The sequence below is a fragment of the Ranitomeya imitator genome, chromosome 4 (genome assembly GCF_032444005.1).
Source record: "Ranitomeya imitator isolate aRanImi1 chromosome 4, aRanImi1.pri, whole genome shotgun sequence".
Classification (NCBI taxonomy): domain Eukaryota; kingdom Metazoa; phylum Chordata; class Amphibia; order Anura; family Dendrobatidae; genus Ranitomeya; species Ranitomeya imitator.
In genome coordinates this window covers 235,236,677-235,251,131 of record NC_091285.1, presented here as the reverse complement: position 1 = coordinate 235,251,131, position 14,455 = coordinate 235,236,677, and the positions used below count along the sequence as shown (strand labels likewise).

General features: G+C 37.4%; 1 protein-coding gene across 1 annotated transcript in view; it reads left to right on the top strand.

Moving 5' to 3' along the window:
• OTOGL (otogelin like) overlaps positions 1-14,455 on the top strand; it is a 316,314-nt gene that overhangs the window by 207,280 nt on the left and 94,579 nt on the right. Inside the window, exons 39-45 of the mRNA XM_069764433.1 lie at positions 632-655; positions 1,574-1,666; positions 2,301-2,490; positions 4,047-4,261; positions 5,498-5,639; positions 12,279-12,464; positions 13,869-14,081. Of these exons, the coding sequence (XP_069620534.1) occupies positions 632-655; positions 1,574-1,666; positions 2,301-2,490; positions 4,047-4,261; positions 5,498-5,639; positions 12,279-12,464; positions 13,869-14,081 (1,063 nt within the window). The remainder of the gene's footprint in view (positions 1-631; positions 656-1,573; positions 1,667-2,300; positions 2,491-4,046; positions 4,262-5,497; positions 5,640-12,278; positions 12,465-13,868; positions 14,082-14,455) is intronic.

The window sequence follows — 14,455 nt, the reverse complement described above, 5'->3', positions numbered from 1 at the left end:
AGTTGATGTAAAAAGACATAAATACATGAGACACATTCATTCCTGCAGTGTGAGTGTCAAAGGTCGTCATCAGTTTATATTCCCAGACTCTTCTGTCTCTCTGGGATTTGAAGCTACCCTTTAACACAAGTAATTTCATGTCCGTAATGTTATGATTCGGGAGACAGAAATGTATTGCCACAGGTAGATCCATTGACCCAATATTTATGGACGTAACTGTTTATCACCCATGGTAATTCTGCTTCATGTCACCTGTCTTATCCATGTTTTTTCCTTTTTTTTCTTTTTTTTTCTATGCCATGTTGTGCATAAATATGTGATTCTTCAGAATTTGTTTTAGTCTTTGCCTAATGAAGAGACCTGTGTAGTCTCGAAAGCTTGCAATTTGTTACCATCTTTTCAGTTAGCCATTAAAAGGTATCAACCACTGAGGACTCTCAATTCTAAATATTTTTCTATCTACTGGCTAACACGGTACCAAGATATATTTCTTTCCTGTATCCAAATGGATACATGCATTTAAACAGAATATAATTAAGATATAAAAATACAGTATATTATATAAATCTACAACAACTATGGTTGGAGGAAAACAGTTCTAACTTGAACGTTTGCACTTTTTGTTTTCTAGAGTGTAAATTCTATACGAAAGTTGGTGAGTAATCTTTTAATTTGGTAAAAACTATGACTAATTGCTTGACTGGGCATCACTTTTCACATTAATTTCATCTGCTTGCCAAAGTTTTGTCAGCTCTTCTTTACACAGAGATTATCATTTCTCACATCCATCCTTGTTCCTAATGGGGTCACAATCTATTATCCCTTTTTCACATATACTATGGACTATTTAATACAAGGCCAAGTATCCTCTCGGATATGTTTTGAAGTGTTGTACAAGAATCCAGGAGAAACAAACTCAAAACCTCAGTATTGCAAGACAATAATGCTATTGGCTATACACATAAGTAGGCTACTAAGTTATGCAGGTTTGTGATAAGTCATACTTTTGGTGCCACTCCAGTATGGAGACAGAGGGGATCTTAAGGGAAAGTCCCGCTTTATGACTTTCAGAAGCTATAAAAACTTTTTCATGTAAGGGTCATTTTATAGGTTTTAAATCCCTTTGTATATATATTTTTAGATTATTAGTATTTTATTAAATACAACATTTGCAATTGGTTTGAATTGTGGAGTTTGTCTTCTCCAGCTTTCATATTTTGTCATACACTGAAAGCTGCTCAATTATGTTCTCTTGGTTGCTTGAGTTTGTCAGATAAACCTTTCTCCCCGGCTTCAAGCCCTACTCTTTCCTCTTCTGAATCATCATCTAAACTAGGATCCAATTAAATAACCTGCAGCCAAATTTGATTTGCGCTTAAAGAAGTATTTTGGAGATGAGATAGAAGGGCTGGAGTTCGAGCCAACCAGAATGAATGGAATCAAATCATGTGCTGTGCATTGGAATGCATGCAAGCTGTAAAAGCTAAAAGATAAAAAGATAAATGATCAAAGAAAATATCTATCTGAGTTCATAGCAATATCTATATAATATCTTTTTGTAATGTATTTACAGGTTGCAGCTGGAGGTACTTCAGGATTATGTTTTAAGAAGCTGAATGTGACAACAGCAAATTTTCAAGTGCTCATAAATCGTTTGGACAGGAGGGTGAGCATCATTTAAGAAAAATAAAAAATTACGTATCTAAGTATCTATTAATAATATCTAGAACTGTCTTGAAATTGAAATGTATATAAATCTTAAATAGATTGATGTAAGGTTCATAGACACAACCGGTGCAGTACAGTGGATGGAGGCTGTATGGCTTCCTAGCGAAAATTGCTATCAGAGGCATTCCGAGGTACAGTACAAGGCTTACGTAATTCTTAGGTGCCTATTGCTTCTCCAAGCTTTGTAGACTATTGGCTAAAGCATGGGTAAACTATAGTGGTTACAAGGATTTCAGTCACACTGAAGCTTAATTGGGACTAAAAGTCTCTTTGACCTGCACATACAATTAAAGACCCCGAATAGTTGATAGTTGGGGGTCCTGTTTGGGATGTTGCATTGTGGTCAAAAAGGTTAACATTACACCACTGGGTTAAAGTCAAATAGAAAACATGAAACCTTAATACTAACAGACATATGTCGGTGGTAAAACTCATATCCACCTTATAAGATTTATGTGAATTGAGTGAGAATAAGGAAAAGAATAGAGAAGAAAAAAACATTCCAGGGTACTTGAAATTCACCCTTTTCTTTCAGGATTGATATTTTTATGTTTATACTTCTGTTGTTTCAGGTAGAAGTGAATTCAGTACTTCAACCCTTACCTTTTTCAAAGCAAGGTCTATGTATCCAAGACACTGGAGCTATGTATGTAATTAACACACCAGCAGGTATCAGCATTAAATGGACTCACGTCACCGGCATTATAGATATACAGTATGGTCTTCATTCCAACCAGTCCATCAAGACTGAAGGCCTTTGTGGTAAGCACTACCTGGAAAGATAACAGTTATTACATAAAGACTGCACTAAACTGATAAGCCAACATTAGTAGGAAGCAAGAATACAAGAAGTCTATGCAATATACAAGAAAATTGTATGACAGATTCTGCACAATTTTCAGTTACATTTATGCTTGTAGAAAATGTGATAATAGAACTAATTAACTTGCTATTATAAATGTATATTACTAGCAAAGTACCATCCTATAGCTTTTATAGGATGTGATGAAGCTGTATACAGAATGTGTCCTGATCATTCCTAATTATAGAGTTATGATATAGAAATTGTACAATACAATCTAATATCTTATATGTCACCAATGTTGGACTGGACTGGCAAAGGCCCACCAAAACAATGACTCTTGGGGCCCACTGTTCAGCTACATGCAGAAATGACCTGACCCTAATACGCAAATTTAATTTTGCTTCTATGAAATATTAATTTGGCTAGCCTATTTACTGAATGATTAGTTGATACCTTTTTCTACTAGTAATAAATCAAGTGCAATAGCACTGTTCATCAGCACTACTTCACAGGGGCCTGTCAGAGGATTCTCTGGTTCTCCTGTAGGCCACTCCGAGCCTGCATATCACACTGTACTGGTCTTGATAAATGTAGTAATTCATGTCACAGAATTTATAATTAAATCCCAAGCTAAAGATATGATATGTGAATATTAAATTTTGAACAGACATTGCCAATTTTGTTTCACAGTCTATTTGCAAGATAATACCAAATTGTTAAATTACACAGATCAACGGTAGCTCAGAAATTGGTGCCAAGCGATTGTGCATTGTAGCATCAGATCCTGTGCTAACAACTGAGGAACATAGTCAAAAACAAGATTTAATCAATGGGGAGCTTTATCAAGCTAAATGCCCTAGTGGACAGGTCAATTTGATTAAAGGAGAACTGTACAGTCTGTGAGGAACCAGTGCAGGAGGAGAAAAAAGAATGGATCTACCTGTGGCAATACATTTTTGTCTCCCAAATCATAACATTATGGACATGAAATTACTTGTGTTAAAAGGTAACTTCAAATCTCAGAGAGACAGAAGAGTATGGGAATATACAGTAAACTGATGACGACCTTTGACAGTCTCACTGCAGGAATGAATGTGTCGCACGGATTTATGTCTTTTTACATCAACTAAGGAACTTGCCCCTCAGACTATGGGGGGTCATCACAACAGAGACCCTAATCAGAGGACAATAAAACAATCCTTATCTAAGAACTGACCTAATATTTATGGACATAACTGTTTATCACTCATGGTAATTCTGCTTCATGTCACCTGTCTTAACCATGGTTTATCCTTTATTTTTCTGTGCTATGTTGTGCATAAATATGTGATTCTTCAGAATTTCTTTTAGTCTTTGCCTGATGAAGAGACCTGTGTAGTCTCGAAAACTTGCAATTTGTTACCATATTTTCAGTTAGCCATTAAAAGGTATCAACCACTGAGGACTCTCAATTCTAAATATTTTGCAGACTGTAAAGAAGTCTTTTCATTATTATCTCTTATGCCTCTTCTAGGAATATGCAATGGTGATCCCAATGATGACTTAAAGATGCAAAACAGAACAATAATAACAAACAAAGAAGATATAGAAGCCTTTATTAAAAGCTGGGAAATAGAGAAATCTATTGATGTTACCACAAGACGTCCAGTAAGAAACTGCACAGAGGATAATTGTACTTACTGCATGGAACTACTCAATAGAAAAGTATTCGCCCCCTGTCATAGGAAGGTATGTGACCTCATTATTCAGTAACTAGAATGAAAAGCGACAACAAATTCATGGCCAGATCCACACCAGTGGCCATGGCCCAAATAACCAGCTCTCTGAATAAAATAAAATATATAGGATCTAATCCTATAACATGATATTGAAGGGGCATCTCTCTCTCTTTCTCTCTCTCTCTCTCTCTCTTTCTCTCTCTCTCTCTATATATATACTGTATTTAGATCTACAGTACATATAGAAAGATAGACCATAATTTATTAATTTGTATGACTATAGAAATACTAATATATATACAGTTCTCTGTAATGAATTAATACTCATTATTAAGGACCATAAATAATGGTATTACACAATGATAATATCAATCATATAGAAAAAGAAGGTGTAAAGTAACCATGCAAAATAAAAAGATTCCTTTAAAATTAATAACTTTATTTAAATATATTTTATAAAGACGTATATATACATCAAGTTAGCCAAGCATTGGCACCACATACCAATGAGGAAGCATGAAAAACACTATCTAAAATACACAGGTAATAGGTTATCCTCCAAAAATCAGCAAGAGAGTAATTGCATAGTATATAGGACTATATTTATATAAATCATATAAATCAAATATTCACATAATGGACTGTATACTATATTGTCAGTGTAGAAACATAGTTTTCTCAATATCCAAGCTTGACATCAAGGATAATGAACCAAACATGCATAATAATATGTTATTAAAGGTAATGTTATTAAAACTGCAGTATGTCCAATTTGCCATTTTTTCCTCTTTTTTGTGTATAACAAAACATGAATAATTGCGATAATTTTCTAGAATTTTCACGACTGTATATAGATGAATGGATGTATGGATAGATAGTCCACTCCAGACATGACCAAAATGAAGCAAGACACCACTTCCATAAAAACCATGCTCATTATCATGTAATAGGAGTAGATTGATCATTTTTCTAACGTAGAACTTCTCTTACATATCCATAAATATTATTACTGTAATAATATAAGTATTGTTGGGGGTTAGCCCAACAAGATTGCGTATACATATATATAACATGAGCAACAGGACAATTTATCTATGCCATATGTTACATACTTTGTTTTGTAGAAATGTGCTAATTGCCTTTCTTTACAAGGCTGAGCTTTTTTAAAATTGTCATTAAGTTCTTTACAGTTCTGCAGAATAACTTGGGTTGCTAAAGTTCAGTTTACATATGATCTAATTTGTAGGTCTCCCCACAAGACTTCTGTGAGAAGATGTGGATCAACAGTACATACTTTCTAAACTATGAATGTGACGCTCTTTCTGCATATGTAGCCCTGTGCAGTAAACATAATATATGCATTAGATGGAGGACTCCAGATTACTGTGGTAAGTTCTACAGATCCATTCTTTATTTCGCTGTCTATTCTCTTAGCTTCTCACAAATAGTTACTTCCATTTCTTATGCAATGAGAGGAAACGGGGTAGTAGGTACTTCAGTGCCTGGCAGGTTTTGGATTGTTTGGTCGTCTGTAGGACATTGTCACGCCCCAAGGCACTTTCAGACATATATGCAGAACTTCAAAACATGATTTTTTTTCTGCTAGAGCAACATTTTCGGGACATAAAAGGATCATTTTGCTTATTTTTAAATGGTTACACAGTCATATTAATGGTTTGGGGGTGTAGAAGTTTGACACGTTCCCTTTAAAGGATTTGAGTGATGCAGTTCTGTACAGAAGATTTATACATAAATAGCTCACTCCAAGGAGAACAATGTCTATGTCCATCTCTTTACGTACCTACAACATCACTACAGCACATTTACTGGCCTTAAAGGGAATCTATCACCTTAAACATACAGTGTGATCTACCAAATAAACTATTTCAGCAAGATTTGCTGAGTAGGCTGGTATATACAGTAGTTTTGTAGGTAAATATTTAGTGCATCGTTTAATATATTTCTCTTTAACCCCTTCACGCCCATTGACGTGCAGTGTTCATCATTGGGTGCCTCCCCCTTGTTTGGTGTGTGCTCCGGCGATGAGCCCGCACAGCTTCCAACACATGACAGCTGATCTGATCAGCTGACATGTGCCCCTAACAACCGCAGGTGGAATCGTGATTCACCTGCGGCTGTTAACATGTTAAAGACCGATGTCAATCTCTGATTGTGGCATTTAACATGCTTGCGCAAAAAGTGTGTCTCAAGCCACGCGCATCGATGCCTGTGTCACATGACCGCGGGTCGCCGATGAGTTGGCATGATAGTCTGGGGTCTGCAGCAGACCCCTGTGGTTGTCATAGCCGGATTGCTATGAGCGCCGCCCAGCAATTGGCGCTCATAGCAAGTGAGTATTTCTGCTACACAGAGCAGGGAGTAGCACAAGTGATCAGATGATCACAGCTTCTAGTCTCCCGTGGAGAATATAGAAGCTTGTCTAAAGTGAAAAAGAATGTTTTTAGAAATATAAAAAAATAAAAATGTAAAAGTTCAAATCACCTCCTTTCACTCCATTCAAAATAAAACAAAAATAAAACATACACATATTTGGTATCGCCGCATTCATCTATCAATATATAAAAACAATTAATCCGATCAGTATACAGTGTAACGCGAAAAAAACTAAATGCCAGAATTACACTTTTTTTGTCACCATAACATTGCATTAAAGTGCAATAACAAGCAAAAGATTGTATCTGCACCAAAACTGTATCAATAAAAACATCAGCTCGGTGTGCAAAAAATTTGCACCCACCGAGTCCCTGATCACAAAAAATGGAGACGATATAGGTCTTGGAAAATGACAACTTTTTATTTTTTTTACAAACTTTGTATTTTATTTCACCACTTAAATGAAAAAGAACCTAGACATGTTTGGTGTCTATGAACTCGTAATACTGCACTAGAAATATGAAAAATGAGAGCTTTTAGTGCACAAAAATGGCCAATTTTATGTGTACCTCGTAGCCACGTTAAGGCATCTCTCTTATACGAGGTCCTACGTTTGACCTACCTCACTGAGAATAAACGTCTCCATCTGAATGGGTACATGTAAAAACCTCTTCTTGGACTCAAATTCTCTCTCTATGTGGAGGGGTATTGGACCTACTATAATTAAAACACCTGAAGCTAGGAGGCGGGGAGTGCACGATCAGAAGGCTAGAGAATACATTTCACAAACCTGACCTGCACATCCAAACATAGACTGAGTGTGAACAGGTGCTGAACCCAGAGTCGCCAACTCGTATATAGTTAAATAAATAGGGCAGCACACTGCAGCGCCAAAACATGCAAACTTGAAAAAACGAAATTTGAACTGCATTACTGCACTAGAAATATGAAAAATGAGAGCTTTTAGCGCACAAAAATGGCCAATTTTATGTGTACCTCGTAGCCACGTTAAGGCATCTCTCTTATACGAGGTCCTACGTTTGACCTACCTCACTGAGAATAAACGTCTCCATCTGAATGGGTACATGTAAAAACCTCTTCTTGGACTCAAATTCTCTCTCTATGTGGAGGGGTATTGGACCTACTATAATTAAAACACCTGAAGCTAGGAGGCGGGGAGTGCACGATCAGAAGGCTAGAGAATACATTTCAAAAACCTGACCTGCACATCCAAACATAGACTGAGTGTGAACAGGTGCTGAACCCAGAGTCGCCAACTCGTATATAGTTAAATAAATAGGGCAGCACACTGCAGCGCCAAAACATGCAAACTTGAAAAAACGAAATTTGAACTGCATTACTGCACTAGAAATATGAAAAATGAGAGCTTTTAGCGCACAAAAATGGCCAATTTTATGTGTACCTCGTAGCCACGTTAAGGCATCTCTCTTATACGAGGTCCTACGTTTGACCTACCTCACTGAGAATAAACGTCTCCATCTGAATGGGTACATGTAAAAACCTCTTCTTGGACTCAAATTCTCTCTCTATGTGGAGGGGTATTGGACCTACTATAATTAAAACACCTGAAGCTAGGAGGCGGGGAGTGCACGATCAGAAGGCTAGAGAATACATTTCAAAAACCTGACCTGCACATCCAAACATAGACTGAGTGTGAACAGGTGCTGAACCCAGAGTCGCCAACTCGTATATAGTTAAATAAATAGGGCAGCACACTGCAGCGCCAAAACATGCAAACTTGAAAAAACGAAATTTGAACTGCATTACTGCACTAGAAATATGAAAAATGAGAGCTTTTAGCGCACAAAAATGGCCAATTTTATGTGTACCTCGTAGCCACGTTAAGGCATCTCTCTTATACGAGGTCCTACGTTTGACCTACCTCACTGAGAATAAACGTCTCCATCTGAATGGGTACATGTAAAAACCTCTTCTTGGACTCAAATTCTCTCTCTATGTGGAGGGGTATTGGACCTACTATAATTAAAACACCTGAAGCTAGGAGGCGGGGAGTGCACGATCAGAAGGCTAGAGAATACATTTCAAAAACCTGACCTGCACATCCAAACATAGACTGAGTGTGAACAGGTGCTGAACCCAGAGTCGCCAACTCGTATATAGTTAAATAAATAGGGCAGCACACTGCAGCGCCAAAACATGCAAACTTGAAAAAACGAAATTTGAACTGCATTACTGCACTAGAAATATGAAAAATGAGAGCTTTTAGCGCACAAAAATGGCCAATTTTATGTGTACCTCGTAGCCACGTTAAGGCATCTCTCTTATACGAGGTCCTACATTTGACCTACCTCACTGAGAATAAACGTCTCCATCTGAATGGGTACATGTAAAAACCTCTTCTTGGACTCAAATTCTCTCTCTATGTGGAGGGGTATTGGACCTACTATAATTAAAACACCTGAAGCTAGGAGGCGGGGAGTGCACGATCAGAAGGCTAGAGAATACATTTCAAAAACCTGACCTGCACATCCAAACATAGACTGAGTGTGAACAGGTGCTGAACCCAGAGTCGCCAACTCGTATATAGTTAAATAAATAGGGCAGCACACTGCAGCGCCAAAACATGCAAACTTGAAAAAACGAAATTTGAACTGCATTACTGCACTAGAAATATGAAAAATGAGAGCTTTTAGCGCACAAAAATGGCCAATTTTATGTGTACCTCGTAGCCACGTTAAGGCATCTCTCTTATACGAGGTCCTACGTTTGACCTACCTCACTGAGAATAAAGGTCTCCATCTGAATGGGTACATGTAAAAACCTCTTCTTGGACTCAAATTCTCTCTCTATGTGGAGGGGTATTGGACCTACTATAATTAAAACACCTGAAGCTAGGAGGCGGGGAGTGCACGATCAGAAGGCTAGAGAATACATTTCAAAAACCTGACCTGCACATCCAAACATAGACTGAGTGTGAACAGGTGCTGAACCCAGAGTCGCCAACTCGTATATAGTTAAATAAATAGGGCAGCACACTGCAGCGCCAAAACATGCAAACTTGAAAAAACGAAATTTGAACTGCATTACTGCACTAGAAATATGAAAAATGAGAGCTTTTAGCGCACAAAAATGGCCAATTTTATGTGTACCTCGTAGCCACGTTAAGGCATCTCTCTTATACGAGGTCCTACGTTTGACCTACCTCACTGAGAATAAACGTCTCCATCTGAATGGGTACATGTAAAAACCTCTTCTTGGACTCAAATTCTCTCTCTATGTGGAGGGGTATTGGACCTACTATAATTAAAACACCTGAAGCTAGGAGGCGGGGAGTGCACGATCAGAAGGCTAGAGAATACATTTCAAAAACCTGACCTGCACATCCAAACATAGACTGAGTGTGAACAGGTGCTGAACCCAGAGTCGCCAACTCGTATATAGTTAAATAAATAGGGCAGCACACTGCAGCGCCAAAACATGCAAACTTGAAAAAACGAAATTTGAACTGCATTACTGCACTAGAAATATGAAAAATGAGAGCTTTTAGCGCACAAAAATGGCCAATTTTATGTGTACCTCGTAGCCACGTTAAGGCATCTCTCTTATACGAGGTCCTACGTTTGACCTACCTCACTGAGAATAAACGTCTCCATCTGAATGGGTACATGTAAAAACCTCTTCTTGGACTCAAATTCTCTCTCTATGTGGAGGGGTATTGGACCTACTATAATTAAAACACCTGAAGCTAGGAGGCGGGGAGTGCACGATCAGAAGGCTAGAGAATACATTTCAAAAACCTGACCTGCACATCCAAACATAGACTGAGTGTGAACAGGTGCTGAACCCAGAGTCGCCAACTCGTATATAGTTAAATAAATAGGGCAGCACACTGCAGCGCCAAAACATGCAAACTTGAAAAAACGAAATTTGAACTGCATTACTGCACTAGAAATATGAAAAATGAGAGCTTTTAGCGCACAAAAATGGCCAATTTCATGTGTACCTCGTAGCCACGTTAAGGCATCTCTCTTATACGAGGTCCTACGTTTGACCTACCTCACTGAGAATAAACGTCTCCATCTGAATGGGTACATGTAAAAACCTCTTCTTGGACTCAAATTCTCTCTCTATGTGGAGGGGTATTGGACCTACTATAATTAAGAGAGAGAATTTGAGTCCAAGAAGAGGTTTTTACATGTACCCATTCAGATGGAGACGTTTATTCTCAGTGAGGTAGGTCAAACGTAGTACCTCGTATAAGAGAGATGCCTTAACGTGGCTACGAGGTACACATAAAATTGGCCATTTTTGTGCGCTAAAAGCTCTCATTTTTCATATTTCTAGTGCAGTAATGCAGTTCAAATTTCGTTTTTTCAAGTTTGCATGTTTTGGCGCTGCAGTGTGCTGCCCTATTTATTTAACTATATACGAGTTGGCGACTCTGGGTTCAGCACCTGTTCACACTCAGTCTATGTTTGGATGTGCAGGTCAGGTTTTTGAAATATATGAACTCGTAATGACCTGGAGAATCATAATGGCAGGTCAGTTTTAGCATTTAGTGAACATGGAAAAAAAGAAAAAGTGTGGGATTGCACTTTTTTTTGCAATTTCACTACACTTTGAATTTTTTTCCCGTTTTCCAGTACACTATGGCAAAGCCAATGGTGTTGTTCAAAAGTACAACTTGTCCTGCAAAAAACAAGCCCTCACATGGCCATATTGTCAGAAAAATAAAAAAAGATGGCTTTGGGAAGAAGGGGAGGGAAAAACGGAGACGCAAAAACGGAAATACCTCTGGTCCTTAAGGGGTTAATATAAGCTTAGGAGTCCAGTGCGCAGTTTTAGCCACTGCTTGACTGCTTTCTTTATGTGCTGCAGAGAAGATTAGCACCACCTCCTGGACTCCTGAACCCAGAATGGCAGGCATTTTAATAAATGTAATAATTATACTGCATCCTTTTCCATAAAGCTATATACTTGTTTGCTCAGCTTTTCCGGTTCTACTACATGCTCTATGTCGACAGATTATTCAGTGTGACAGATTATTTTTAATGTTATCTTTTGGGACTTATATTTTGCATGATATAGAAGTGGTGGCTCATTTCCAATAAGTTTACATCTGCATTGAAAGCTAACATTTTTTCCTACATGCTGCTTCACAATCCAGTTAATTAGGGTCTGCATTGTTCACTATGAATAGTTGATGTAAACTTCATGTAAAGTTCATGTATTCATGTAAACGTCTGCTATCGCTGAGATTTTGGGTCCAGTGGGCGGTCATATCAGTGACTGACAGTTTCTTTGTCTAAGAGTGAATATGGAGATAGCTGTCAGTCACTGATAGGACCGCCCTCTGGGCTGAAAATCCCAGAAAGAGCAGAAGTTTACATGAATAAAATACAGGTAATACCAAATTTTTTCTCACAAAACTATATACCAATCTGCTCATCTCCCCTGATCTATAGCATGCTGCCTGCAGATTGGACTGCACCTTCACAGTGACAAGTTCCCTTTAAGTCTAAAAAACAAAAAAAAATGTTACTATGGTTATGTGAATATTGAGAATGGCTATATTATATACTTGAGTTCAGACTAGACTATGTTTTGTAATGTTAACAACAATTTACTGACTTTTAAAATATGTGTGATAGCTTTGCCATGTCCCGAGGGTAAGGAATATCAGGCCTGTGTCCAGCCATGCGCCGCTAAGACCTGCTTAAACAAATGGTATTATGAAGAGTCCCCCTGTTCCTACCTAAGAGAAGACTGTGTGTGCAAAAAAGGTACCATCCTTCACAGGACAGATTCAGAGCTCTGCATTCCCGATGACAAATGTGGTATGTATTTTTGCTATGTTGAAAAAATGATATTATTAGTATTACATTTTCATTTGTCAAAATTATTAAGTTTACATTTTTATTCCATAAAATGTGTCGTTAGATAGACAAAAATACGAAACAAAAAACGCAAAAAATGTATTATATCGATAAATAATTACTTATTTATTAGCTCAAAAGTCAGGTCCATTTAGGTTTGATAAGGTAAGCTAAGTTATGAAAAAGTGGATTGAATCAATATTTCAGACCGAGGCTAAATTCTACTAAGTTCTATTTTTAATTTAGTATCCGACCTACAAGGTGGATTCACATTGGCTGACCCACCTCTGTAAATGACAGATGATTAGCTATACAGATGCTGGTACGATCATGAATAGAACGTTCTGTGCACATGGACTATCATTGTTCTCTGCCGCACATGTCCTGTTTACACGGGATGAAGTGCTGGGAGAAAAATGCGTTTAAAGCCTGTTTACACTGCTAGGAATGCTTGTTTCCCCATAATCAGATAGTATAAATACACTCATATTTGTGTTGTTAAATGTATGTTAATATGCTGCTAAAAATGTTGTCAAAGGGCACATTAAAAGAGTGGGCATCATGAAATATTAAGATTGCCAATGTACTGTTGCCATGTCTTTACATTTGTACACTGTACACATTTAATTACATAAACTAGATGAAAATGTAACATAAAACATAAATTACCAAAGGCACCCATATTCAGAAGGATGTCTCTATTCGAGCTATGGTTGTTTTTCAGCTACTTGCCTTCTTTAAAGAGCATCTGTCAGTTGGACCAACCCTTCTAAATCGTCTATAGTTCATAGGAAGCTGAATAAAAGATACATTGATATTTGCAGTCCAATGTCTTATTCCAGAGAAATCCATGTTTTTCCTATATTTAAATGAGCTGTTAAGATCTATGGGCCGGACATAGATCTGTGAGCTATGTAGTGACTAACCATCTGTTCTCCAGATCTACATGTCTCCCAATGGAAACACCAATTTTCATTTAAAATAAGCTTTGCAGGCAGATTCACAGTAAGATCTATGTGCCACCCATATAGATCTTAACAGCTCAATTACATATTAAGAAAATATGAATTTCTCTGGAATAAAACATCAGATTGCCGCTATCAAAGTATAATTTTATTCAACTTCGTATGACCTGAATGCCCATATAGTCGACTTACGAGGGTTGAGCCTACATACAGATTCCCTTTAATCATTTATTCTAGTATACAGGTGAAATATGGTCACACAATAAATTAGTCATGAACTCAAACATGGTTGTTGAAGGTATCAGTGAGTGTTCCAGCCTTCAACCAATATCTGTTTCTTTCTAAATAAATAAAAACAATATTTGTACTATAAAACTATATTTCTTTATTTGCTCTTTAGCCTGTACTGATAATGAAGGACGTCCTCACTCACCAGGAGAGATCTGGCATTCTTCAGCTAATAAATGCTGCCTGTCAAAATGTCTGGAGAACGGAACCGTTGCATCCATAGAGCCTGACTGCAGTGACCAACCTGACCCCATTTGTAGTCGGGAGGGTGAGGTGCTTATCCGAGTCATTGAAGAAGGGGCTTGCTGTCCAAAAAAAGTGTGTGGTATGTAAGTCCACTAAACTAGCATTTACACGTTCTAAAATATCTAACTTTCTAAATTCCCTTTTACTGTACAGTTTCTATATTGGAATCAAAATTCATTTTATTAGTATTCTAAAAGTGTTATACAGCACCCTTTTTTATGCTTAGCATTCATGTTTAAATTAGAGAGAATCACATTTTGAAGAATCGGAGAAGGAGACAATTTTGAGAAAATGCCCATCTCTGCCTAAAATATCCACAGTGAATCCAGTAAAGAGAAATGATTCTGTATCTTGTTTTCCTAATGTCATTAAAAGGATGATCTTTCACCTATAATAATAATAGTAATCTTTATATTTTATACAGCGCTAACATATTCCGCAGCGCTTTACATT